Genomic DNA, 27,467 nt, shown 5'->3' on the forward strand with positions numbered 1-27,467 from the left:
TTTTTTAATTTGGAAGTTCATGAATGCAAACTAAGAAATAAGATTATTCATAACAATTGATAAATGTAAAGCAGTTTTTTTTGCACAAATGCCAGATTTATGTAATTTTTGAGTTAAAAACAAAAGATTTTAAAATTTATATTGGAAATTTGAAGAAATTCTGGTATTTGAAGTCATGCATTGTAGGTAATATACACGAACATGAGTCCACACATCAATTACATTTTATTTAAATTTTTAAATTTGTAAATAAACTATTTTTTAATATAGTCAACCATAGAACACCAGTTATAGAAAGTGTTTTTCACAGATTTCTACAGTGGCAGATTTGCCATAATACAACCAGTTGTGAACAAATTTTTACTGTTTATCTGTATTTGTATCAAGTATCTTTTTTTTCTGAATTTTTTTATTTTGGGAAACTTGTACTTCATTACATTTTAAAGTCTAAAAACATACTTTAATATTTCACCATGTGATGATTCTTTTCAATAAACCTTTTGAATTGGTACAGTATTTTTTACTTTTAATACATGGGTACATTAATAACTTTTGTTATTTTTACTCAAAGTTGAAAAGGAGTATGTACTGTATACTTCTACTGGAGTGATGTTTTTTAGGGTATCTGTACTTGTACCCCAAGTACTTGTTTGTGCATATCGTCGACCACTGCATATAACTCTAAATGCAGATTCATAAAATGAATCTAAAAAAAAAAAAAAATAACTACAGAATATTAGAAACTGTGAACAACTGATGACAGCAATGACAGTGTAGTTTAGTAATAGTGAGTTGTGTTAGCTATTTTGTTTGACTGTTTGTTTCACACAAATGTGCGTTTTTAGAGCTTAATCATTCCTCTCTGCCCCTCGTCAGGTTGGAGAAGTCGAGCCAGGTTCGTACGGTGTCCAGCAGTAACCTGTTCTTCAAGGGGAGTCGTTTTCGCTACAGGTAAGTGCGGACAGACAGACAGACACAGCACGGGTCACTGCCGATGGACCGCCACAGCCTCAGGGGTCCCTGCTCCAAAAACAGCCTGCTGTCCTCATCACGGTCACATAGAGGTGACTGCTTTGGAGCCAATGCACCACAACCTGCTGCGGATGGAGCGGTTCACACAGGCCACCTTTTAAACACAGACGTTTACTTAATAACGGCAATTGTAACAGATGAATGGAGCCATCGGGGCAATTAAACAAACAGCACAATCAATTATTATAGTGGGCTCTCAGGCTCAAACACCTAATTAGGAAATTGATAACAGTTATTTTCTCACTCCTATGTAAGGAGACAGGCAGGATTTTAAGGCATTGAAGGACTCCATTGAGAGTTTTTGTTTAAAGACAAGTAGTTCAGCCACAGCCTGAGAGGCAGAGATTGAGTTAAGAGAGGGGACTCAATAAAGTAAATCTAATTCCTGAGCTTCATGGACTCTAGTAGCAGCGGTCACCATCTCTCACAGTCACAGAGATGACAGTTCCCACCAAAATACCAGCAGTTTGGACGTGACTGGAAACGTAGTTATTTCATCCTCAATGGCTGAGCTGTTTTCTTTTGGTTGGTTTTGATAGATGAAGCTGGTCAGCCTCAACCAGGGTCTGAAAATAACACCCACCACCAGCCGTGTATAGACAGTATTAAGGTACTTTTTTCACAGTTGCAGGTAGTTTTGCTTATCTGCCAGCTACTGAAACAAGTGACCTGTAACGTATCTCCAGTTACCAAATATTTTAGCATGGTCGTGCAACTATTTGGGATAATATAATATAATATAATATAATATAATATAATATAATATAATATAATATAATATAATATAATATATATTAAATATATATGGCTATAGTATAAATGCAAAGATAATTTTATATATTAGTTTTAGATAAATTTTAGATACTTCTTTTTTATAGCTCTTTTCATGATACATATCTTTACAATACAAATACATGATACAATATAATACATGATATAAATTTCTAAAATATACAGTAACTTGACTATGTCAAGGTGATGGCCATATGGCAGAAATGCACAGTAAAAATCGTGCGGTTATTCAAACAAACACTATTAACAGCAATGATTATATGTTGTGATCAAACTTATAGCAAAACTTAATAGTGTTGTATGTTGGTTCATGGTTGTCGTCATCTGAGGTCCTCGGAGGGGTTGGCATCATCTCTTTTCAGGTGTTCAGTTATCTCAGATCTTTGTAAGGGCTGGATCCAAAGTGAAGCTTGTGTAATTCCTAGTTACCCGGAGAAGCAAAGAGAGAAATATTAGCATAGCTGCTGTTCAAACCAAGTAAAACACGATAATGTGTTCAAACCAAGCAAAGAAGGATAATGTGCATTTGATCAGATATAACTGAAGTACAAGGTTATGACAATATGTGACTGCTTGGCTAAAGAGATTTAATCTAGATTTAAACAGAGAAAATGTGTCTGAACCCAGAACGTTATCAGGAAGTCTATTCCAGAGTTGAGGAGTCAAACGCGGAACTTAATAAGTAGCCAGAGTAGAGATTGTAAAATCAGGGTAATATGATCATATTTTCTTGACCTGGTAAGGACTACCTGCATTTTGGACTACCTGTAGCTTGTTTATTGAGGATGCAGGGCAACCAGCTAGCAGTGCATTACAATAGTCCAGTCTAGAAGTCATGAACGCATGAACTAGCTTTTCTGTATCAGAATCAGGTAACAAGTTTTGTAGCTTGGCAATGTTTCTAAAATGGAAGAATGCTCTTTTTGTAACATGGGAAATATGATTGTCAAAAGACAAGTTGCTGTCTAATATAACACCCAGATTTTTGACTGTAGAGGAAGTAACAGTACATCCGTCTAGTTGCAAATTGGTACCATTTATATTCTCCAAAAAATAATATCTCTTCAAAAAATAAATATAACATTATAAAATAAATTTAAAAGCAAAAAATTAAAAATCATCCATTCTTTTAAAATTTGTAACACACTCTGTTAGCTTAGATAATTTAGAAGTTTCATCTGGTCTTGTTGAAATATATAGTTGAGTATCATCTGTATATAAATGGAAACTATTTTTCCATTGAATATAATATAATATAATATAATATAATATAATATAATATAATATAATATAATATAATATAATATAATATAATATAATATAATATAATATAATATAATATATAAGTTTTTGGTTACAGTATAAATAAAGAACAAGTTTGTTTTGGTCCACTTAAAGAGGCCTTTATGTATCTTTTCAGTTACATATTTATGGGTATTTAGTTTGATAAGGGAAATTATGCTAAAATATTTCACTCTAGCAGGGGGAACTGGACACGCCAGTTGTTTTTGTTTCATTTCAGTGGAAGAGTAGCCAAAGAGGTAATGGAACAGAGTGCAAAAATTAAACGGGAACCTCCAGAAATACACAGGTATGCATGAGTGCCAATCTGTTAACCATATAATTGCTCACACTGCAATTGTATTAACTGTATAATTGCTTACAGTGGGTCACATTCTTTTTTGTATGCATGCATGCATGTCCAGTAAGAATGACTGATGTCTGTAGTTATAGGACGTACTGTAATGTGATAAATGGGTGTGTTGATACAGTACTGAGTGTGTATGTGATCACAGGGCTGGCTTGGTGCCCAGCAGAAGCTGTCCATCCATCACGCATGGGCCGCGGCTGAGCAGCGTCCCGCGGACCCGCCGAAGAGCTGTACACATATCTATCATGGAAGGTGAGAGTCCAGTTCAACCCATTAACCTGAGTTCAGCTCTACACTGAAACCCTGAAACCCTTTTTTTTTACACACTACACACACATGCCCTCACCAAAGTTGACAAGTTGACTGCATGCATTAACATGAGTCTAAACCAGCCGTCACTTAGAGGAGTGTAGATGCAGGTGCTCCTGTCAGTCACACCACTCTATTTCTGTGCCAGCTTATAACAGTACTTACCCCTCGATGTGTCACCAGCTGTGCCATCTTGACCCACCCATCCAAGACTTACCAGTGTCTGCTCACCACTTCATTCTGGGTCTCATCTATTGACCCCGACTGTTAGACTAGCATCACAACAGAGCACTGCCCACTCTTAACATGAGTACACTCTACATAGACAGTGTAGTTAAGTCTCTGGTCACTATATCCAAACTGTGATTCAACACAAAAAAGACCATCTTAAGATGTTGTGAGGAGCTCTTGTCTGTTGTGCGATCGGCTCAGAGAGCTGGGGAGGATAAGTCAACTATCCTACATGTGCTGACTGTGAGTCTTCAAAGAGTATTAATACCCTCATCTGAAAATAGACAGGACCTTTCTCGCCATTTAAGTCACTGGCTGTTGGAGGAGGGAGGAGGTGAGAGGACTGGGTTGGGTAAGATTTGCCACCACTGTCTTGGGTGCCTACTCTGCCGTTTACCAGCATAGCCAAGCTTTTACTCAGCAGCCCACGGTGGAAATAGGGCACCGGTAACAGGGTTTATACTTGTTCACATGCTCTCTGAAGAAGTTCGGCTGCTGCAGACGTTCACTTTTTGGAGATAGACATGGTGAAGTGCCTAATCCGCATCACCACCCGGGTGAATGTCCACCTGCGCATGATCAACCACTGCTATCGAGATGTGAAGGTTCGGGTGCTGAGTTTGGGGCCTCGTATGCTGGGAAAGGCCCTGGGCGTGCTGCCCCTTTACCCAGCTCTCATGGGGCAGCAGGACCAGCTGCGGGAGTCACCTTTGCCCATGACTTCACCATCTTATGCAGTGCCCACCACAGCTTTAGGTAAAGTAATGTGTGTTTGTTTGTGCACCAGATCGATTTTTGTATTATTAGGTTTTACTGAAGATTTTTTTTTCAGTAAGATGTATTTTATTTCTGCTTTGTTTTGATGAAATCGGATTAGGTGGGTTAGAATAGAAAGAGGCAGGTAATGGAATTTCTGTTGGTGTTGCTGCGGTGGTGGTGTTTATTGTCAAGCTTAAACAGATCTTTGAGATGTGAAGTGCTTAATTTTTTCAGAACATGCATTTCTGTTTAGGGTCAGTGAGATTAAAGAAATCAATGCTTTAAATTGATCAAAAGTGACAGTAAATACATCTGAGCTTTCTGTTCATTAAAGAAAATGCTAAAAAATATTAAGTTGCAAATGTGTTTTTAACATTGATAAGAACAGGAAATGTTTCATGAGCACTCAATCAGCATATTAGAATGATTTTTGAAGAATCTTGTGACATTGAAGACAGCTTTGCCATCACATGACTAAATTACATTTTCAAATATATTAAAATAGAATATATTAAAATTAAAATGGTTCACAAAATAACTGTTTACTGTGTTTTTGATTAAATACATGTACAATTGGTGGGCATAATTTCATTTAAATACTAAAAAAAAAATAGGATTTTAGTATTTTATTCCAAACTTTTGTATGATACAGTACATTTTATTTTAAGTATCTGGGTAACTTTTATATGATACTGCAGTTGCAAAGAGTAGTTGGAATTATCATTGGAATTATTTGTTTTACCTATACGTAAAAATGCTGACAAACACAATCTGCTTCAGTAAGTAACAAACATTTGAACTACTTGTCTATAACTTGATATTGATATGGATTTGTGGACTGCTTACTAAAAACGTGGTTATTGAAAGAATCAAGAAAAAGTTCTTCCTATGTCCTGATCATAATAAATAGTGCACGTTAGAAGCTTGAAAGCTGTAGAAGCATTTCTGGGTGTTCATTAATCCACAGTCTGCAAGTGGAAGACATACAGTGCTGTTACAAATCTTTCAAGGAGTTGCCATCCTGCAAACGTCACAACAAGAAGACAGTGTGAAATGCAGCTGAAAAAAGAACTGCAGGAGTTGCAGAAATGCAGAGCATAATGTTTGAAGGACTGCAGCCTGAAACTAAAACCTGATTCCAGCTGTGAAGCATGGTGAGAGGAGGATGATAATATCAGGGTAGCCGTTCATCATCTGAAGCTCGGTAGACTCAATACAGAATTAATTCACCACTGGAACTGCTTTCACAGAAGAAACTGTGCTCTCAGTCCAGACATCAGTTCTATTGATGCACTATGCTAAGCGTATAGTTCAAAATAGTTCAGATAGCTAAACAATTTTAAAGGGATTTCCAAACTACGGTGCTAATGGATGGATGCCATTACTTCTAAAGTGGATTTAACAGTCAGTTATTAATGCAAGGTTCACATTTTACACAGTCTGGTCTGTAAATGTTTAAACAACGGTATTTTCACTTTTGTGTTGCAAATACAAGTAAAGTAGATTGTGTTTGTCTGTTATTTTAACTTGGTATGACAGCAGTGCACATTCTTATGAATTATAAATGAAGAAGTACAGGTAAATACAAAGGCTTCGCAAGCTTTTTCTTTCAAATGTATGCTTATATTTCGAGTGAAACCTGAGCTGTTAAATTCCAGGGCTCTTTAAACTCAGATAAATGAGAGCTGAGTTCAGCTTTATGCGCTAAAGCAGATGTGCTTTCATGTGAGTGTTTCATTTCTCTTTGGCAGGATGTTTAATATTGTGCATGAGAGGCCTTTGGTTGAGCAGTAAAATGTCACATCGTCAAGAGATGAAATCTTAATCCCTTAACATCAGAATAGAGACATAACATATCTGCAGTGACGCTCAAGAATCTAATGCTCAGCATAACTCGTATACTTCCTTTAGGAAAAGGGTATGCGAGAACTGAAGTGCAAGGATTTGTGGGAGATTTGCAGTATCCTCACTTTGTGGTCTCTGTGGTCGCTTACTGTGACGAATCCTCTAAACGTCATGGTGTTAAAGTTACTATGTTTAAGAACAGAAATATACATCCCAATGGATTCTATATATCATGTAACTTCTGTACTGCATTAAAATGGACTGGTATCACAAAAGCTATTTAAAGCCTTTCTAAGTTAATAGTAGCTATTTAAGATTGTGTGCTATATATACATGTGCATGTTGTATAGTGAGGTCTAGTCCTTTTGATTTACCATGTGCTGCTAATTGTTACAACGCCTCAGCAAGTTGGCTGTTTGCCTGTCAGTATGTGTGTTTCCCAGTGCTTTGCTGAGGCCTGTGGCAGCTTGAAGTACAGTGTCTATAAGAGCAAACGAGCTGGGAAATGTCTTTTCACATTAGCGCTCTGGTCTGCTTTGCTCCGAGCGCATTACTGCACTCTAGGCCTGTGATTCAGTATTTGGATCGGTCACCAACATGAGACCCACATAATATACTCCCACAATCAAAACACACACCTCAAAATTTATTAAATTGATTTTTAATACTTAATTTATGACTTTCAGAATGAAAAAAAGGACCCTTTTAAGGTCTTGAGTAAAAGCAAAGCCGGAATAAGGACCTGAGACTCTGAAGTCTGGATATGATTGACTGGATGTTCTGACATACTTTTGGCAGGAAAAATGGAAATGTTACCATAGGCTTGTGTTGTTAATGTAGAAATCATGTGACCAATGACAAACGAAGCCTAAATTTCTGTCCAATCCAAGCAGCAACCTTTCAGTCAATCCCATAACCCCCCCAATGTTAAAATGCCCAATGTTAAAATCAACAACACAGAAAAAAAAAAAAAATGTTTACAGCCTGGTACAAAAAGTGGTTTTGGTCTATATACTGTAGCTAATTTTGCCATTTGTGACAACTGTGAACTCATCCGTTTAAATTATATTAAGCCTTAAAGTTCTGCATAATTAAGGGTGTGGCCACTTGAGTGACAGGTGGATTGCCGCTGCTGTCACCACTGTCGAGCTAGGCAGGCGTGGTTTCAGCAACCAGCTCCACCCACGTCCTGCCTCTTTGCCCATTTTTGATGATCTGAGAGTGACATGCCGTGACACTGCCAAGATGGCGACAGCTGGCTCCGCCCACTTTAGGCTTCAAAAATGCTCTTCAGAAACCTGCGGCCGATGTCACAGACACTACGTCCATGTTTTTTTTTTTTTACAGCATATGGTTTAATCACATGCACGATTCACTTTGCATGTCGGAATGTTCAAACCCCAAGATCTTAGTTTATGAGTACGTTTTTTTTTTATCAGACTTATTCAGTTACATTTTTAAATGCCTAGTCATACAAGTAATATAAAGAATACAAATTATTTTAGGAAAATATAATATTTGCCATATGCAGTTCATATATGTGTACATTATTCTTCTATTATATCATATTGATATTCATACTAGCATTTAATGCCACAGTTTAATGGGTAAATGATGCAAAATTCACTTTTCCATGGTCACATTTAATAAATACACATACTTTTATTTGTGCACGCAACATGAAATTACCTGTGGAATATGTGGTGGGTGCTTCTTCTAATGGAGCTTCTTTCACAGGCTTTTGGCTGCTTTATTTTTTACTTACCACCAGATGGTGCTGTTTTCTACGGCGCCCCGCACATGACATGCAGGAAAAACTTTTTACATTTAAAGTGAAGTGAAGTGACATACAGCCAAGTATGGTGACCCATACTCAGAATTCGGGCAAGTTGGGGATTCGGTGCCTTGCTCAGGCGCACCTCAGTCATGGTATTGCTGGCCCGAGACTCAGACCCACAACCTGAGGGTTAGGAGTCAAACTCTCTAACTCTAATTTTGCACACGCTATAATAATTTGTTCCCTCATTTTACTAAATCATGCATATGACTTTACTAAATTGTGGCCACGTTTTAGTTGAATCAAATTGAGCTAACAAATTATATCATGCAGTGTTCACATTTCAAAATCCCTTTTTTAAAATTAAAAAAAACAAAAAAAAAAACAGCCTTGATTAAAGTTTGCACTTAAGCAAAACCATTGTAAGCAATCAGCACAAAGTCTCAGAAGAACATTTTTAATCTTATAATTCATTAAATAGATTTCTTTTTGTCTCTCTCTTATCCTTCCTCTTCCACCCATTCAGGTCTGGAATCCTTACGGGACAGTGCCCACTCCACTCCAGTACGCTCCATGTCCTATGGCGACTCCTTCATCCCACGTTCACGGAGCCAGGCAATGGACTCGGGTGATGGGACAGCGGTCATCTCCAGTGAGACCTACAGTCCTTCTGACAGTGTGCTGCCCACACCGGTGGCCGAGCACAGCCTGGAGATGGCGGTCTCACGCCAGATCAACGGTGCCCCCTGCAGCATCGAGGAGGAGAAAGAGTCAGAGGCGGGAACGCCCACCGTGGGCGACGTGACCGAGTTAGGAGTGGACAGTAGAGTGGCAGGCCGAGTGCAGAGCGCAGGCGGGGAGGCCGCGCTCAGCGAGACGGAACAGGTGAATAAGTTTGTTTTAAGTGTACTCCGTCTGCTCCTTGTGACCATTGGACTCCTCTTTGTCTTGCTCCTCCTCCTCATCATCCTCACTGAGTCCGACCTTGACATTGCATTTTTACGTGATATCCGCCAGACCCCCGAGTTTGAGCAGTTCCATTACGAATACTTTTGTCCCCTCAGACGGTGGTTTGCCTGCAAGCTCCGCTGGGTGGGCGGGCTGCTCATTAACAAGTGAAAATGAGGCACTAAAGCTCGTAAAGCCTCCCTTGTTGGGGTTGAGAAGACGCTAAACACGTGGAGAGAGAGAGAGACGGAGGGCATCGACCTGTCCCATGAACCCAGCTTCTTTCATGACACTCCTGCTGACACACGGGGGACCACCAGGCCCACAGCTCCTCTTCTCTTCCACTTTTAGTTCTTTCTCCCCCGTCCATTTTTACACCTTTATTTTTGTCTTTTTTACAAAGACAATTTATTTATTTGTATTTATTAATTTTTTTGGTTTCCTTATTTTGGATTTCAGGTCATTTCAGGTATTTTATTTTTACAAAAAAATAAAAAAAAAAAAAAAAAAAAAACCTAAACTCTATTCAGAGACTTTAGAGGAATATATCGTTCCTTAAATAGGGAATATAAAATATTTTGTTGCAACGAGAATGTTGCCTATGTTGCTTATATTTATTTTAAAATAATAATTATTAAAGAATCTGGTGCATTAAGTCAAGCTGGTATGGTATAGTGGGTTTGGAAAGCACGAGAAAGTTGAAAACCAATGCTTTTCTGAGTTTATGCATAATTCATATCCATCCGTCATTTAACTCTTAGTAAATTCTGAAGGCTGCTATAATTTACCACATCAACGATCAGATCAGCAGAGGGTTATATTTAAGGTAAGAATGTGCAAGTTATTTTGGAAGCGAAAGCTGAGGAAAGACTGGGAATGATGCTATTTGAATAAAAACTGATGGGTACATTTGAATTCTGTATTTGGTGGCTTGAGTTTTAGGGTGTCAAATACGTTTTAGGAATATAATTGTGTTTAGGCAGTAGCAAGCTGTGAAGTAGAATTCTTTTTAAAAAGGTTCTTTCTAATGGATACAGAAAAATTAATTGGTATAAATTGTGTTATGTCATGTGACCCAATAGAGTCAGTATCTGTTAAAGTTATCAGGAATGATTTAAAAGTAACTAGCACCCATAGATCCAGTCTAGCTACAGTAGATGCGCAATACTGTAAGGGTTTGGTTTTTAAGAACTAAGTAAATTTTTTTTTCATGAGTATGTGTATTTGCTTTATTATAATTTTTAAGTTTTCCATTCTGAATCTTTCTCTATAGAAAGAAATCCCATTGTATAAACAATTTTTTTTTTAAATTCCATATCAGCCTTGCTCTTAAGCTGGTATTTTGTGGATATCATGCTATTTTTTTTCTTAATTACAATAACAATGCTGTACTTTTTGTACAAAAGTAGTTAGTTTCCTAATATATCAACAGTTTTTCCATGTATATTTTAACAGAAACTGAAATGTTATTTTGTTATTAAAAATTAAATTATACCTTTTTTAGCTCTGTGTTCCAGATGAGGTCTAGAATTTATGGCGTTTCTGTCAAGGGAGACACGGGAAAGATTTTTATCCACAATCAGTCACTTAACCGGTAATGAGAAAACCATCCCTGTGCTTTGTATATTGGTAACAGCACTGCATTCGAACAGTACTGATGACTTTGCACACAGTTTAGCCAAAAGACTGTGTGTGTATGTTTGTGCGTGTATGCTCATATGTTAATTAATTGATGTTTTGGCAATATGTACTAAAAGGCCAGGTTTAGTCTTTAGTACACTATGTCCTGATTAGTCTATAGTATTTATCTGAAGACAGACGATTCTTCCAGTGGCATGCCAGTTGGACAGGGGTTTTATTTTAGCATACATGATCTATTTTATGCCTGCCCCTTTGAAACTGCTATTGATGTTACTGTTTTTGTATTTGAGAAAATTAAAAATAGAGGAAGCAAATGCAACATGCACAAGGAGCGGACTTATTTTTGTGTGCAGTGAAAAAGAGACCAGAATTGAGAGACAAGTAACAGCCAGTGGTAATTACCGTAGTAAGGGGGATGTTTTAGATCTTAAATTGGTATTCATGCTACAATAAATTACAATAATTGCAGCTTTTAAATACAGCATTAGTTTGTGGCAGCTCACAGGCTTGGCTTTACTAGTACAGTTATTTTAAATGAACATGCTTCAATCCGCCAATCACAATCTGCTGTTGTGTATGAGGCCAGAATCATTATGGTGCTAGTAAACAAATTGTCACGACGGCTGAGATGTGTTTTAGGAAGCGGCTGACTGTAACAGTAATGTGCTTGACTAGTCGAATTGTGCAATTGGGTCACATGCCTTTATAACCATTTCGTAGAACCGCTGTCTTCCACCTACAGGGGATCTGAAACTGGTTTAAGCTATGACAGACAAACATGAGATGCAGGGAAAACCGTAGCAGAAACGGTTAAAAACCACTAACACATGGAAAAGAGAGCGCACCATTGGTGTTACGCATGTTTTGTACCTTGACAAGTGTTCATGCATGCATTTAGAACATCTCTGATGTGCCAAATTATAACAGCGTTGTGGTGGCTTAAGTCCATTCATATTTTTGTAGAATCTGATCAAACGGTTGTTTTCACAGCACAGTAATACAAAAGTGTTGCTCTGAAGTGTACTTGCTTGCTATTGATGATGAGTTTTAATTTGGAGAATCAATAAATGGATTTTGAGCAGAGAAAAAAAAAATGCTTGGAAGACGAGTAAAGGTTTTGAAAAAGAACAGAATTGAAGTGGATCGAATTTTACTCATTGACAGCATTATGTAGCCTCAGTGGTCAGTCCTGCATGGCAGCGCCATTCAATAAGCAATAACCTGAATTATAGAATCATGCGGATGAATCATTTTGATGGTTTTTGTGCTGTGTAGCAAGTCAGACTACCTGATGTTTTCTAAGTCTGATCCATTTCCTTTTAAGTTGGACGCAAAATTGCATTTTAACTAAAATTCTTATTTTATATGATGATTATTGCCAAAATTTGCTACATTTTATACTCCTTGTAAGCACTCGTCGTCTTGTTTGGATTCTGAACTGTCAGTGTCCTGCTGTTTTGAAGTTTTACGCTTCTCTTCATCCTTGAAATCCTACTGCACACGTTTCAACTAGCGTGCTCCTTCCCAGACTAGTAGATCAAGGGCAATTGCTACTACTGTCCTTGTGAGCTTCTACTTCATTCTTTTGTCTCTAGACAGTTTACTCGTACTGTACAGAATGGCCAGGTCTGACTGTGATGAATGCAAGGGTCCTATAAAGGACAATCGTCAGCTAAATTGGCTCATTTCTGTGATCAACTACCTGGGTTAATTATCAAGGTCCCTCTGTGAACTTGTTTATGCTTCTTAGTATGCAAGTGCAAGTATAATGGAAGTTGAACATTTGCCATGACACTTATAAAAAGTAGACTTTCAGGAGTATTACTGTACACTGCAGATAAAGCACTTCACTGGCTTCAAATATACATTTACAGCATGAACAAAATGTTACAGCTTCAAGCAAACCTATTAAAGACGGTGATTTTAATGTTCAAGATCTGGTGTTGTTGGCTACAGCAATTAGATTCTGGTTTACAGTTGTGAAATCATATTAAGTGGCTGCTGATCTTTAAGAGTTTGAGCTTTATAGATTTGGACCACATTCAAAGTAAGGTCAAGATGTCCTCCATGTTCATAAAAGGGATTGTTAAAGGTAATTCAATGAACATCTTGCATTAGACAGCAGCTGTGTGACGTTTCTGATCGACTTGTTTAGGTTCTGATAAATATTCTACCAGGGACTTTAAATTTAATCATCATCAGAATTAACTGCTCCTTACATGCTTGCATACAAATTTCCAAATTATTTGGTAAAATCTGACTTCACCTGAACCGTAGCTTTAAGATTCACTAAGGCGCTGAGATCCTGTAAAGATCAGTGGTGGCAACACGCTTCATTTACTGTACTGTGCTTTTGTCACTTTTCCAGCCTCAACAGATATGCATATACATGCACATTTGTTGATGCATAGATGTCTGTCTGTGGGCGTGTTTTTCTCTAATCTGTATCTTTTTTATTTGGGACTGAAGGTTGCAGTTTAGTTCCTTAATATATGAATATTGAACTATATACAAAATTAATGTGCCAAATGCAGTTCCTGTTAAGTCAGATTCATTCCAAAATCATCTTTGTACTGTAGGAAACCTTCCATGAAACTGGTATAAAGAAATTGTTTCACTGATAGTCTCTTGTAACTGGTGCCATGGAAATATTCAAACTTGAAATAAACATTCAAAAGAGTTTGAGATATCTTGTGGTTTATAGTTCACAATGCAAAAATTCTGTATTTATAGGAATGAATCAGATGGTTTTCTAATTTTCTAACCATTTCCTTTATAATAAAATGGCATCACTGCTTTACTGTGACATTTACCCTAAAATATTTTAAAAACTCAAAGACAAACTCACATACAGCAACCTGTTTTTTTCCTGTTCATCTCTTTTCTTATTCCTTCATATTATATATATATATAAGAAAACAAATGTTTTAGTAAAAATGTATATATACCCTTGTGCTTCAATGTTATACAAATCACAAATGTAAACTAATATACACCACGAAACAATGTATTTATTAAAAACCAGTGTATAAAATTTCTATACAAAGTACAAATATCCACAAAGTCAAATTATTTCCGTTACTAGAAGTTGTATTCTGATTCTAGAGGTGAGAGAATGTTGGTTTAAGGAATGGACGAGCAGCAGTCTGTGGTGTGGGTAAAGCCATGAAGCCGGGCCTCTTCACTGCTGGGACTGATGGAGCAGGCCTGGAACCTCTGCCTGCACTTCGACTACCACCTCTGTATCCTCCTCCTCTTGATGAAGACCAGTTGTTGCTGTATCCACTACAATAAGGGTGGAGAGGGAGAGTTGATTTGGTTTTTATATAGCCGAAATCAAAGTCTGCACAATCCAACAATGCTTCTGCTGTAACATACTGACCCTTTAGAAGATGAGTTTTGGCCGCCGCCACCTTTTCTTCTTTTGGGTTTTCTGGAGTAAGATGCTTGCTTTCTCTTTGCTCCTCGTCCAGAGGTGCTTCTGAAATAGGTTGATGTGGTGTCCCCTTCTTCATCATCATCTTCTTCCTCGTTTTGATGGCCTCTTTTTGTGTCAATCCATCCTGAACTCTCTGTCTGCGCCTCAGCTACAGAGGAAGTGTGAGAACATTATGTCTCTTAAGCTACTTCATTTCAAGAGCTTTATAGGTTGCTGCTTTGAGCTAGCTGAAATATGATCTGTTTTACAGTTTATAGGTAAAGTTAGCCAAATCAAAACCATAGTCTGGTTTCTTATAAGTGCCTCAGCTTTGGTAAGTTGTAATATTATAAGAAGTATTTTTAACTTATCTTGTACTAAGGGAAATTACATTATACAGAAATATGTACGAGGCAGCATTAAACTAATAGGAATATCATTTAGTAAAAACAGAATCTCTAGTATTTTAAACTCTATACACCCTAAAGTTGCAGTCACTTTAACCATATTTCAAAGGCAAAAAAGTCCATTGTCAGTATTATAGCAATGTATGAAGCACAGCTCACAAAGATGACACGTTCAAACCAAGCAGCTTTTTGCAGGTCAAAGTGCTGAATTTAGAGGACCAACTGGATTTCATCTGCAGTAAATATGACCATGTCTTATAGTAGCATATTTGCATTTCTACATTCGTGGATTGCCTCCATTAGAATACTAGTCTCTAAAACAAGGTTCAAGTTAGAAAGGATTACTGTAACATAAGATTACTTAATGTGTCAGGAAAGCATTTCTCTTGAGGACATAATCTATGTGATGTGCTGTCAGGCCCTCACCAGGCAGCTGCCACTCGGAGTACTTCTGCAGCAGTTCAATAAACTCAGCTCCATACTTCTCCAGCTTGTCTTCAGTCACACCATCAATCTGCAGCAGAACCTCCGGATCAGGCGAGAGAGTTTCTGCACAGAAACACATCACAAAACATTTAACACAGAGCACATGGGGCTGTGAAAAATGAAGGAAATTAATTGCTTTAACTTAATGAGGTGTTTCATCCAGTAACACAATGTAAAGAAAAAGGAAAAAAGAGGCTCTTTAAAAGTATATTTAAAAAGTATATATGTATAGGTAATGAATATTTGCTAACCAGCAATCTTTTTGAGTGTGGCTGTGGAGAAAATATTGTAGTAATGAATGCTGAAGACTTTGCCCAACTTCTTGCACAGATCATTGAGTTCCTGCAGACACTTTTTAACCATCTCCTCTCTCTTAGAAACATTCTCAATCACAGAGGCTTTGTGCTTTCGGATGCTGGATGCACTCTCGGTCTCAACAAACTCAACCTGCAATGGGGGTATAATCATTAATGCATATTTTGAATAGAGCATACAACATTAACAAATTAATAAAAACAAATTATTACATTAAGAATCTCACCTGCATGCAGCCGCTCAGTACACTCGTGGCTTTAGGCCCAGCAGAGATATAGGCCACTGCCTGCCCGTTATTAGTGATGTAGAGGTCCTCCATCAGTACACTATCCAGCACCAGTTTCTTAAAAAGCCTCTCAGCATTGTGTTTGGAATACGCTGCTCCTACCCCAAACATTCCGGACTGGATCCGAGCACTTTTGGAGCCTGCCACACAGAGATATTCTTATTAAGGCCTCGAGCAGCCATCCTGACAGGCATTAAATCTCAAGCACTGGATGAGGCAAAGGATATTCATAGTAATATTCACACCATCATTTATGACAGTCAAATTCCGCTAGGCTTCTTACCCAGAAATATGTCGACCAGCATGTTAAGAGTGAGCCTGTTCTGCTGGGCGGATTTGCCGTATCTGTTTCCAACCTTCTCACAGTTCTCCTGCACAAACCTCACAATCTTCTTCACGTCATCGGTGACATTTCTTGACTTATATTTCTGGAGACAAGCATTAAGATGCATGAATTTGTGTTTGTATATGTAATTAACAAAAAGGATACTATGCTCTAAGTAAATAATTAGTCAAAACAAGTAACAATTAACTTGTTCGGCAAGCAAACTATATCCCATTTCAAGCAATGGCTGTGTACAATGACAACGTTTATTATTATGCATTACATTTGCATAATGTATGCTGTAAAGAATGTTTCGATGATGGTCTTACATGTGGTCTTGCACAGTTGTCACAGATGACCTCAGGATGCTCTTTACAGAAGCTTGTATTAAATGTGTGCTCGCCAAAGTAAGCCAGCAACTGGATCCTCCTGCACTCAGCCACATTTTCACAGAAATGCACCATGCTGTGCAGGTTGTTAATGTGGGTGGCTTTGGATTGCTGGTTGCCATCTTTATCCACTGCAATTATATTAACCGTTATGTAGACCACACTCACACAGACAGGTTAACTATGACTGTATAATGGTGTCTGGATTTTAGTATCCAAGAATACAAGAATTACAAGAATAAACAAAAACCCTGCAGTACATACTAGCAATGAGTCTCTTGATGCGGATAACATCACTGTAGGCATAGAAGAGGACGCAGTGGGAAATCTCTCCATCTCGACCAGCCCTGCCTGACTCCTGGTAATAACCCTCCACTGACTTGGGCAAACTGGCATGGATCACATAACGCACGTCAGGTTTATCGATTCCCATGCCAAATGCAATGGTGGCACACATAACCTAAAAATGAAAAAATGAATGGTTAAAAATAACGGTATTTCTGGGAAGCTGGGAAAATAAAAATACATGGTCAAAAGAGCTGGTCCAGGTTTTATAGTAATTTCACAAACTGAGTGCCTTTACCTGGCAGCCATCCTGGTTGATCCATTTATTCTGGACATATTCTCTGTCACTGTCCCTCAGGCCAGCATGATAAGCCAGTGCTGCGATCCCAGCTCTCTGAAGACTTTCAGCCAGAGTGTCGCAGTCATTACGAGACAAGCAGTACACAATCCCCGAGTCACCTACACACACGGTCAAAATGATTTATAGGGTCTCCATGCTGTGGTAGAATGGCTAAAGTCTGATTTAATCTGGACAGCACTCACGTGGGTAATATTTCTTGATCCACTGAATGCATTCCTCATCAACCTTCTTGGGCTTTTTTGGCAAAACCGAATATTTGAGATTGTTCCTGTTGAAGCTCATAGTGAATCTATGAAAACATAAATTTTAATATGAGTAACACATGTACATGATATCTATAGATTTCATGGTTAAGAATGAACTGAGTACCAATTTCAAACGTTTGTGGTCTGTAAGATAAAAAAAAAAAATTTTATTTGAAATAGAAATCTTAATGCATCCTCCTCTGCCAGGACAATCACATTAAACTTTTAATTAAAATGTAAAAATGTTACTTTGTATTTCTGAAGAAAGATGAGGTTCAAAACAATCCTGCATCCATATTATAATCAATGTGAGAGTGACTAATCATAATACCATGCTTTTACAAATACAAATAATTTAAAATCAAGAAATATGGGAATCAGGAATTGCATGCAGGAAGACTTACACCTGAGGACGGGTCATTGCCAGCTGGTTAAGAATGTCTTTCTGAACTCTAGGAGTGGCTGTGGCCGTCAGTGCCATTATAGGAACATTGGGAAACATTCGCCTGAGCTCATGTAAGCGCTTGTAGTCGGGCCTGAAGTCATGACCCCACTGAGGAAGAAATGGATCTATTTTACAATGTTTTTATGGATTGTGCTACAATAATGCCAATATTTTCTGTTTTTGTAAAAGACGTATATTTTAACGTATAAGTATATAATGTATTTCCTGCTACACCGTACAGTTTTCAGTCAAGATTACCTGACTGACGCAATGGGCCTCATCAATGACAAAGCGAGCCAGCAAACCCCTTTCATAAAGATTCTGAAGAGCACTGACCATCCGCCCACTTGCACACACCTGAGAACAAAAACAACACATATCATCAATACTGTTTATAGATATGCATGCAAACTTGCAACACACTGGTCTGACGTGAAACCCACCTTCTCAGGAGTGGCATAAAGCAGTTTGATGGGGGGATCTTTCCTAGACAGATGCATATAGATCTTTGCAGCCTCACTATCTGTTTTGTCCCCAGATAAACTAGTTGCACAGATCTGAAACACAAAATTGCACAGTAATCAACAGTTTCGATCAAGTTGAGACAATTACTGTGCACAAGGTAAAGAAGGACTTACATCTAATGTGGTGAGCTTTTGGACCTGGTCAACTATGAGAGACCGTAGAGGAGAAATGACAACAGTCACTCCAGCAGAGACACAAGCAGGAAGCTGATAGCAGAGACTTTTACCACCACCTGTAAAGAAGTTGTCACATTGTAACAAATTGTCACTATAAACCCTTAAAAAAAATGGCTGGTATCTTAAACACAGAGAAAGAAAACACTAAAAAAGGAAGAGACAGTACATTGCTTTAATGCTCAAAAAATTGAGACTGCCTGACAAAAAAAAAAATGGTCAAAGCATCTGTCCTATTTATTATTAACCCTATAAAGTCTACTAATGTCCTCCTTCACGTCATGCTACATGTGACTTTTTGCTGTGAAATATTGAATTAATTTCATCAAGTAAATGTAAGAATAACTTATTTCAAGATGAATAATATACAATAAACATATCTCTCAATCATCATTTTACATTATATACTTATATATTAAAAAAGTACATTGAAATAGTTCATGGTAGAGTCTGATAAATATACTTGATTGTATATATATATATATATATATATATATATATATATATATATATATATATATATATATATATATATATATATATATAATATAATATATATATATATATATATATATATATATATAAAATAAAAAAAAATCTAAATTCTAAAATAAATTTTATGCAAATCTCAACTGATGTAATTAAATTTGCACCACTGGCCATAAATCTCTTTACATATTGTAAACCACTGCCAGAAATTACACAGGCTGACCAACACTATATCTATACATGTAATTATTGCAGCAAGACTTGTTGCAGGTGTAGCCAAGACAGCTGGGATGTCTAGTCTAAGATCAAAATAAACAAGCAATATGAGTCAAAAACACTTGTAACAAACCTGTAGGCATCAGTACAAATGTGTCTTCTCCTAACAGTGCGGCATTAATAGCCTCCAGCTGATTAAAGCGAAACTGATGCAGCCCAAACTTCTTATGGAAGATCTTCATCATCTCTGGGCTGTGAGGAAAGCTGAAGCCTCTAAAGCGGTCATGAGCTGGGTTTCTATACACGGGTTCTGCAGATCAAGACATACACTGTTAACAGGTAACTGCTCATCATGCCATTTCACGGGGTCTTTAATTATAATGAACTAAGTTATGAGGGATATTACATTACTCAAACTTACCAGGGTTGGATGTTTTGGTAGGTTTTAACACTGGTGATGTTACAGTCTTTCTCTCCAAAGCTTTTGAAGGCCCTCCCTCCCGCACCAATGGTGTTTTTGCACCGGAGCTGTCTCTTGATTCCAAGACACTTGGAGGTTCTTCAAAATAATCTGGAATATCAGTCTCATCAAAATCATCAATATCAAAGTCATCGATTAGGAAGTCATCAACTGGCTCTATATCTGCTTGAGAACGGTTTGGCACTGCCGTGTTGGTTTCGACACTGCTCTCAGCATTTCTCTTGCATGAATCTACTCTTTTGGGGGAATAAAACAAGTCAACCTGATCTCCACCCACAGTCTGAATGTTTGACTCATTGAAGGACAACCTTGAGTAGCACTGATCTGTTATTGACTCAGATTTGCTTGAAGGTGGACTTGACCTGTTTAAGATGTCCCTACTAGTTGTTGTTTTTGCTGAGCTGTTAGGATTCCAGGAACCACCAGGGGTTTCAACTCCACTGATGATGCAGTCAGAGTCCTCAAAAACATTGTCATTTCCCAAAGATATGACTGATGCAATGGACTTGCGAAACTGAAAGCCTGTTTTGACACCCTCTCCCCTTTCTGACGTCCCTGGGGTCATGGATGATGTTAGACTAGAGGGTGTGACTCCAAAAGCTTGTCTTTTTAGCAGACTAGAATATGGAGTTACTGCTGGGTCTAACTGAGATGTTCTAGATGGTGCACCAATAGCTAGAATCCTTTTCCTGTGGTAAAGATAGAGAGTTATTAGTTATGCTGTAACAAGCAGCAATGTCATCTAACGTTAATATATTAATAGAAAACTATAACATTAATATCACACTTGCATAACTCTAACATTTCCTTCCTAATGAGTAAAAGGGTGAATTAGTCACCTGACATAAAAACAAAACAAGAAAACTTAATCTAAGAATAACGTCACAATGGGTCCCAAGAACAGCCTTTATTTTTAATAGCAGAATTTATGCAGAATATTTAATTTTTAAAAGCATATTTTATGCAAAAAGTAATAGCAGACTATCTAAAATATGTATATTTTTTAATTTACACAGCGAAAATACTCCTTTACTACTTCACCTGTGTGCTCTCTGCAGTAATAGCTCTGTGCCACAGGTCAGCGCTATGAGCTCATGCTCAGGAATAGTGTCCACTAGACGACAAATAGACTCCATAACAGTAAAGAGAGCATCATCAGGCCCTAAAACACAAATACATGCACATTAGACAGTACATAATTTCATATACAGCAAATGGTTGAACACAAAAAAGTTCAATCCTGCATGAGTGATACCTTTTAATTCTTTGGTAGGTTCATCCAAGGGTGCTGACAGGCTTGAGGCAGACTCATGAGGTGGAACATTTTTGTCAGCATGGGTAACAGGGTCAGATGAACTATAAAACAGAGTTTTAGAAAATAAACTTAAAATCAAACTTAAATGAAAAGAAACTGTACTTATTTTCATTTGTAGTTTACAAAAAAAAAAAAAAATTCATTATTATTTTAATTAAAGCATGTTACCTTTTCTCCTTTTCTGAGTCAAAGGGACTCGTCTCCTCATCAACAGGGGACGGGGGGATGAAATCCTGATATTCTTCATAGAAGTTGTCTGTCTCAGTCTCATCAATGTCTATGATGTTTGTCTCAGCCCACTGCTCTTTTTCAGCAGCTGCAAATCAAATGCTGTATTATTTTTTTTGTTTGCCTTATATTAATATCTAACCACACCAACTTTTTCTTTAACAGGTGAAAAATTGACAAACTAGGGGTAAGCCCAATGAAAAAATTAAGGTGCACTAACTTGTCACACAACTGATGTCCTTTTGGTTTTTATCTGGTGACGTACAGTCGATGATCTCCTCATCTTCAGTGTCACTCAGTAATGCCTTTTGCTGGACTGATTTCTTATGTCTTTTGGTCTTTTTAATGGGCGAGTCCTCGGGATCTCTCTCAGCAGGCTCTGTGCTGACTCTATTAGCAGCTGACAGGACGTCCTTCGGGGCAGTTATGGTTTTTGTAACCTGTAAACCTCCATTTAATGTAGTCTCATCTCTTTTAGCACAAGAGGAATTTGGGGGTGTGTTCTGGTCCGAAACACTAAGCTTTTTTGTAGAAGTCCCTGTGACTGGGGACACTACTCTTGCCTTGACTGGGGTTTCAAAATCATCCAAGTCATCCCATTCATTAAAGGAGAGTTGAGAGATGTCATGCTTAGGTTCACCCACAGTTTGATCCTTAGGAACGGGTGCTGATTTGAGCGAATCCTTAACGGTAGATTGGACAGGAGGGGTTTTGTTCACAGCAAATGGGTTGGCTAATGGATTAACAGTATTTGTCTTCGGTCTGCTGGGTGCTGCAAAGAAGTTGACTTTCGGTGCAGCTCTCTCAGGCTTTTGCGAAAACGTCACAGGAGTTTTGGTTACTTCACAGCTGCGGGGAATATTGACACTCCTGTTTGTTAAGACATTTGCACCAGTTACCTTTTGAGGAACTTCCACTTTGGAGATGCTGGATGAAGACTTCTTTTTGAAACAAAACCCCCTGAACAGAGACATTTCAGTGGTTAGACAAACTTGCTACACATTTCAGATGTTGATATGAATTTATTTTAATCTATCCATCATGTTAAAGACCGTCTTTGCAGGCTCTCTGATTCCTGTTTGTATTTATTCTGTCCCTAAACCGATCTATCTATCGTTATCCATCTTTACTCTGTACTTAAATCTATCTGTTCTGTATCTGACTGTTTTTGCTCTGTAGGTAAATCTGTCTATCCACCTATAACAGTTAGATCTATTGCAGAATATAATAATGTTCTTACCCATGCTTTGGTTTCAGCAGTGACAGCTTGTTCTGTGCAGCATTATTGTGTCGTTCCAGTTGCTCCTTTAGGTTGTTTTGAGGAAGACTCGGCATTGTGTTTGCATTTATATTAAAATGAATCCTCCAAAGTTAATGTATATGGCATTTAATCAGCTCCACAAACTAATACACACGCAAAAATAAATACAGGCATGCTCCGATAGAAATAATGCGACATTACAACCCTTGGTTTAGGACAGAAAACTCACAACGGGAAGTTTTGCTCATTCTGCCATCGTGTGAACATTAAAACAACAAAAAGAGAAAGCCACACAAACTGCCTTTATAATAACCGCCACCAAACACAAAAAAATTGATATTCTGATATAACATACGAGCGCGCACAAAGTCACCATAACACATCTGAAAGCTCGCGCTTACCGCGTATTCGTAGCTAGCACTCTGATTGGACAGCTGTCAGGAACATCACTTCCGGTAAGCGGCTGCTTGTTTGTGATATATATATATTTTTTTTTTATCATTTTTAGGTTTACGCCATCAGCATTCATTCACAATCAATATCTTTTTTTCTATCTCTCCACTGTTTTTTTTATTTATTTTTTTACAGAGTGCATTTTCGTATCTCAACGTAGACTTAAAAGTTCTTAAATAACTGCTTCCTCTCTGGCGCTCGCTGTTGTAGCTCAAACATTAGATGTGGATTTAGGTCGCCACCTACTGCTTTGCTGTGGAATTGCACATCATTTACATATTCTTTCTTACTAGGAAGTGCAGTCCACAGTATTTATTTAAAAAACAGCATATGCAATTATATATTTAATATAATAATAACTCCAGCAATGTCTGCAGTGTTTTGCAGGTTTTTATTTTATTTATTTTTTTATTTTTTAAAGTCTTTAAGCTCTACTTAATGAAGGAACACCATTACTCTGATGGAAAGTGATCCATAAAAAAATATAACCACACACACACACACACACACACACACACACACACACACACACACACACACACACACACACACACACACACACACACACACACACACACACACAAATCCCTGAGAAAATATTTATTCCAGTACAATAGTTTTGGTTGCAAACAAACAGGAACATTATAAAATCTTAATTGTAACAAAGCAAACAACGTTAAAAACTGAATTAAACATATTAATAGCAAATTGAGAGTCATTGAATGTTTTAAATGAATGTGAATAATTATTTTAATAAGTATTTAACTTATTTACTGACAGCTAGTATAGACTACAATTCATTTATGAAGATGTTGTCCATTGTGCATAAAATGATTTTGTGTGAGAGTAAAATGTAATAACTTGTCTCCCTTTCTATGGTGTAAGAAAATCCATTTCAAGGTAAAGGATAGGATGAACACGCAGCAAGTCCACACATATTCTTTCCCCTCTCAATGTAAAAATATCTGTATGGGAAATAAAATAATTAACATTAAACAACACATTTATTGCTATTAACTTGGCCAAATGGTCAAGTTTCATATATAATCGCTACTATATTTTTTAACTTTACAGTAGCACAACATTTGAGGAAATGATGCAAACAGACCCGTTAATTCCCCAGTAGGTCCCCCAGGAGTTCTTCACTATCCAGTATGGAGTTCCATTCTGCTCAGCATAGCCCACAGCAAGCACTGCATGGTTCACCTTGTCAGTAGTGTTATGACACACTGTGCTATAGAATAAAGTCATAAAATTACAGAAATAGCGAACTGTCACAAATAAATCCAGTATAAAACCAGTAGCCTATAAAAGCAAATGTATATATATTTCATACTAACCTTGTATATATTCCATCTTTGTATTGCATGAAATCAGATGTCACCTCATATGCAAAGCTGACAGGGTTCAACCTGGCCACAGCATCCACCATCCCCATTTCATCATACTAATAACAGGAATTTACAGTTAGAGAGAAGACACCAAGTTAATATTAATATTAATATTTGTACATGGACCATCACTTACCTTTGTAATGTTTACAACATCTTTCACAAAGGCAGCAGCCAACTCTGGTTTGAATCTGCATTCACCTTCCTACATGTACAGTATGAACAAATGTCACCACTTTATGAATGAACTCTTGAAAACAACAGCTGAAAGGGTAAAATACTTACTTTAGCCTTATAGGGGTAGTCTTGCTCTGTCATAAGACCTTTGTTGTACATGATGTACTCAAAAGCATGACTTGGGAGGCCACTAAAAAGCATGTGACGAGAGTAAAATGCTGTTTAGACCATTTAACAGTGAAGACTTTACTCCTAAATCCATAAAATAAGCCAAAATAAATTTATTCATCATTTTATTTAACTCACCCTTTGCAGCCATGATTGTCGAAAGCACCTGCACAATCTACAAGCTGCTGCTCTGCCTGTAAAGAGTGCATGATAGGAACAGGAAGAGGTAAGACAAAATAACCTGATGTTTCATAAATTACAGTTATGTTTTATTACTAATGTGCTGTTTTGGGGTTTGTCTGAACCTGTCAAAGGGTAGAAAAGGGGAATTAGTGGTATATTTATTACAATGTTGATATTCAATTAAATAATAAGACATTATTAATATCTGATGATGACTGTTCACAGGCATTGCTCAATTAAAAACAACATTTACATACTAGTTGTAGGAGTTTCCCTGTGGCTATAGCAGTGACGGACTCCAGACAGCCTGTGGTGGAAAAAGTCCAGCAGCTACCACAAGGTCCCTGAAATAGTGCCACCGATTTAAGCATCAGCACTGTTTAATTAAACAAATTAATTATCATAAGCACAGAATAGGTTTATTAGAGCAAGATAAGCAAGCTACCTGGTTCTTGACATTAGTTACATAGTTTCCTTTCGTTCTCCAGTCAATCGTATCAGGATAAGGCCCATTACTGCTCAGATGGTTCCCTCTAGTGGCGGAGCAGTTCTGTCAGGTTGTAAAATATTCATGAATTGTGGTACTTTCCTAGTTCCTCATTTGATCACGAGAGGCTGTTAAAAAAATACCTGAGGTTCTGTCAGGAGGTAGGACTTTTTAAATTCAGCAAATGTCATGTCTGAAAACTGATTCAGTCCCACTGTAAAGTGCAGAGAAATGTTATGTGATTTTTTGAAACATCGTGTTCATAAAAAAAAAATATCGTGTTCTTAAAACAAAGACTTCAGTAAGTGAGATCAGTCATAGCCTACTTGAAAACTTATGGTTTCCTGCATTATGGCGCTCAATCTTCTTCTTGTTGTCCAGGAAAATCTGTAGTCGCTGGTAATATTCATTTATCTCATATTTTTTGTTATACTGCAAATTTCAAAAGAATAAACAAAGTTACTTCTCTTCCTAATTTTTCACTTCCTTCCTTTAGTGGCGCCTTAAATTTCCATTGTGTTACGACATGAACTTATTCTTACCTGAGACATCCATGATTTGAAAAGATACTCATCTGTAACAAATAAATAGGCTATTTATATTTTCTTTTTTAATGCACACAACCGTTGTCAAAATGTTTAAATTAATTCATTATTCGTATTTTAGTCCACAAAATGTAGGCTATTTTAAATGTTGTATTATATATAACTATGACTATAGATTACTCTTTAAGTTTGAGTGGTCATACATTTGTTATGGATTTGTACTGAAGCGCCAAATACTTAAAAGTGAAAGTACGATGCAGCGTCACACGTAGGCTAGGTGGAAGAAAAAAGCTCAAAGTCAAAAGCTGGTAAAAAAATAAATACAAATAATTACCTTCCTCAGTGTGCAATGGTAATGTATGCACCTGATACACAACGGCAAACAGCACCGGTAAAAACAACGTGTTCATCTTCATCTGCGAGCAACTAATAGCAGCATACCAGTATATAAGCTCTCATCACATGAGCGCTTCAGCACTCCTCCTACACGAGGGAGGGCTTTCATTGTCGCTCTTCGGGTTAATAGCACATTTGTGCTCGCTAGGCCTACTGCTATTTAGAAAAGTACATTGGTTGTGTAATGAATATAAAAACATAAAAACTCATACATGGGTATTTTTTTTTTATTTAACTGCTTCAATAATAAGGTTATTTGACCTGTTTTTTAATAGGCTTCATCGCGCAGTGAATGCTTTTGGACTTTCAAGACTTGTTTTTGTTTGGTTTTTGCAAGATCGATGACTCCATAATGTCAGCTCTGCATCTCTCAATCCCTCACAGTTACACATACAGCACAATAACATTATGTCAGGGGAATTATTTTAAATTAGTTTCTTCTTTTTAAAGAATTTCAAAAGTTGCGCTTGAACCATTTTACGCGAAAAATACGAAAACTTGCTTGTGCACGGCTTGTTACAGAACTGAGTTCTGATTGGCCAATCGCCGTTATTCGTGAATTATCTTAAAGGCTTACCCTAAAATTATAATTTTGTCATTAATCACTTACCCCCATGTCGTTCCAAACCCGTAAAAGCTTTGTTCATCTTCAGAACATAATTTAAGATATTTTGGTTGAAATCCGGGAGGCTTGTGCCTGTCCCATTGACTGCCAAGTAAATTGCACTGTCAAGGTCCATGGACTATGGACTATTCTGATGATGTCTTTCATACTTTTCTGGACCTTGACAGTGCAATTTACTTGGCAGTGAATGGGACAGTCACAAGCCTCCCGGTTTTCATCCAAAATATCTTAAATTGTGTTCTGAAGACAAACGAGGCTTTTACGGGTTTGGAACGACATGGGGGTAAGCGATTAATGACAAAATTTTCATTTTGTGGTGGAGTATTCCTTTTGAGTAGATAATTTTAACATTTCATTTGCATTATAAGTTTTACATAATACACATTATTAATCCAAAGGGGATGGTA

General features: G+C 37.4%; 3 protein-coding genes across 8 annotated transcripts in view; 1 reads left to right on the forward strand and 2 right to left on the reverse strand.

Annotated features, from left to right (window-relative positions):
* The window catches only part of LOC109056800 (FERM domain-containing protein 5), a 105,423-nt gene extending 91,758 nt beyond the window's left edge, over window positions 1–13,665 (forward strand). For 3 of the 5 annotated variants that reach the window (XM_042775165.1, XM_042775166.1, XM_042775170.1), the window contains 4 exons: window positions 877–951; window positions 3,347–3,415; window positions 3,621–3,727; window positions 8,923–13,665. In XM_042775165.1, coding sequence (XP_042631099.1) covers window positions 877–951; window positions 3,347–3,415; window positions 3,621–3,727; window positions 8,923–9,515 — 844 coding nt within the window. In that variant the 3' untranslated portion in view covers window positions 9,516–13,665. The remainder of the gene's footprint in view (window positions 1–876; window positions 952–3,346; window positions 3,416–3,620; window positions 3,728–8,922) is intronic. The other 2 variants (XM_042775169.1, XM_042775167.1) reach the window with 2 other exon arrangements.
* Window positions 13,666–13,976: 311 nt separating this feature from the next.
* On the reverse strand, window positions 13,977–23,043 carry LOC109056821 (Bloom syndrome protein homolog). Of its 2 annotated transcripts, XM_042775164.1 has the most exons (22): window positions 22,615–23,043; window positions 22,274–22,334; window positions 21,595–22,183; window positions 21,315–21,462; window positions 21,087–21,187; window positions 20,873–20,993; window positions 19,772–20,520; window positions 19,484–19,660; window positions 18,586–18,704; window positions 18,391–18,504; window positions 18,206–18,304; window positions 17,907–18,055; window positions 17,440–17,546; window positions 17,195–17,355; window positions 16,876–17,071; window positions 16,552–16,742; window positions 16,181–16,325; window positions 15,838–16,037; window positions 15,548–15,743; window positions 15,237–15,359; window positions 14,368–14,572; window positions 13,977–14,270 (listed from the first exon to the last, which is right to left on the reverse strand). In XM_042775164.1, exons 1-22 carry the CDS (start codon window positions 22,707–22,709, stop codon window positions 14,087–14,089), a joined length of 4,230 nt encoding a protein of 1,409 aa, XP_042631098.1. In that variant the 5' UTR covers window positions 22,710–23,043; the 3' UTR covers window positions 13,977–14,086. The 2 variants fall into 2 exon arrangements, with proteins under 2 accessions (XP_042631098.1, XP_042631097.1); XM_042775163.1 differs by having other exon boundaries at window positions 21,595–22,334.
* A 630-nt stretch (window positions 23,044–23,673) lies between these two features.
* On the reverse strand, window positions 23,674–26,529 carry LOC109056799 (pro-cathepsin H-like). The gene is made up of 12 exons (XM_019073986.1): window positions 26,374–26,529; window positions 26,037–26,068; window positions 25,821–25,926; window positions 25,638–25,708; window positions 25,453–25,557; window positions 25,265–25,351; window positions 24,963–25,018; window positions 24,765–24,846; window positions 24,616–24,684; window positions 24,429–24,535; window positions 24,197–24,322; window positions 23,674–24,053 (listed from the first exon to the last, which is right to left on the reverse strand). Exons 1-12 carry the CDS (start codon window positions 26,453–26,455, stop codon window positions 23,984–23,986), a joined length of 993 nt encoding a protein of 330 aa, XP_018929531.1. The 5' UTR covers window positions 26,456–26,529; the 3' UTR covers window positions 23,674–23,983.
* Window positions 26,530–27,467: the final 938 nt, after the last annotated feature.

Source organism: Cyprinus carpio, chromosome A18 (genome assembly GCF_018340385.1).
Source record: "Cyprinus carpio isolate SPL01 chromosome A18, ASM1834038v1, whole genome shotgun sequence".
Taxonomy (NCBI): domain Eukaryota; kingdom Metazoa; phylum Chordata; class Actinopteri; order Cypriniformes; family Cyprinidae; genus Cyprinus; species Cyprinus carpio.

Bases quoted from the DNA above. Each gene is read 5' to 3' on its own strand.
- LOC109056799 (XM_019073986.1), bottom strand. From the start codon at position 26,455: ATGAAGATGAACACGTTGTTTTTACCGGTGCTGTTTGCCGTTGTGTAT. The intron at 26,069-26,373 runs GTAATTATTTGT...TATTTGTTACAG, and splicing joins ACCATTGCACACTGAGGAAG to ATGAGTATCTTTTCAAATCA. The intron at 24,847-24,962 runs GTGAGTTAAATA...CATGCTTTTTAG, and splicing joins GACAATCATGGCTGCAAAGG to TGGCCTCCCAAGTCATGCTT.
- LOC109056821 (XM_042775163.1), bottom strand. From the start codon at position 22,709: ATGCCGAGTCTTCCTCAAAACAACCTAAAGGAGCAACTGGAACGACAC. The intron at 18,705-19,483 runs GTTTGTTACAAG...ACTTCTTTACAG, and splicing joins ATTTGTACTGATGCCTACAG to GTGGTGGTAAAAGTCTCTGC. The intron at 18,056-18,205 runs GTAATCTTGACT...TTTCTTCCTCAG, and splicing joins AGGCCCATTGCGTCAGTCAG to TGGGGTCATGACTTCAGGCC.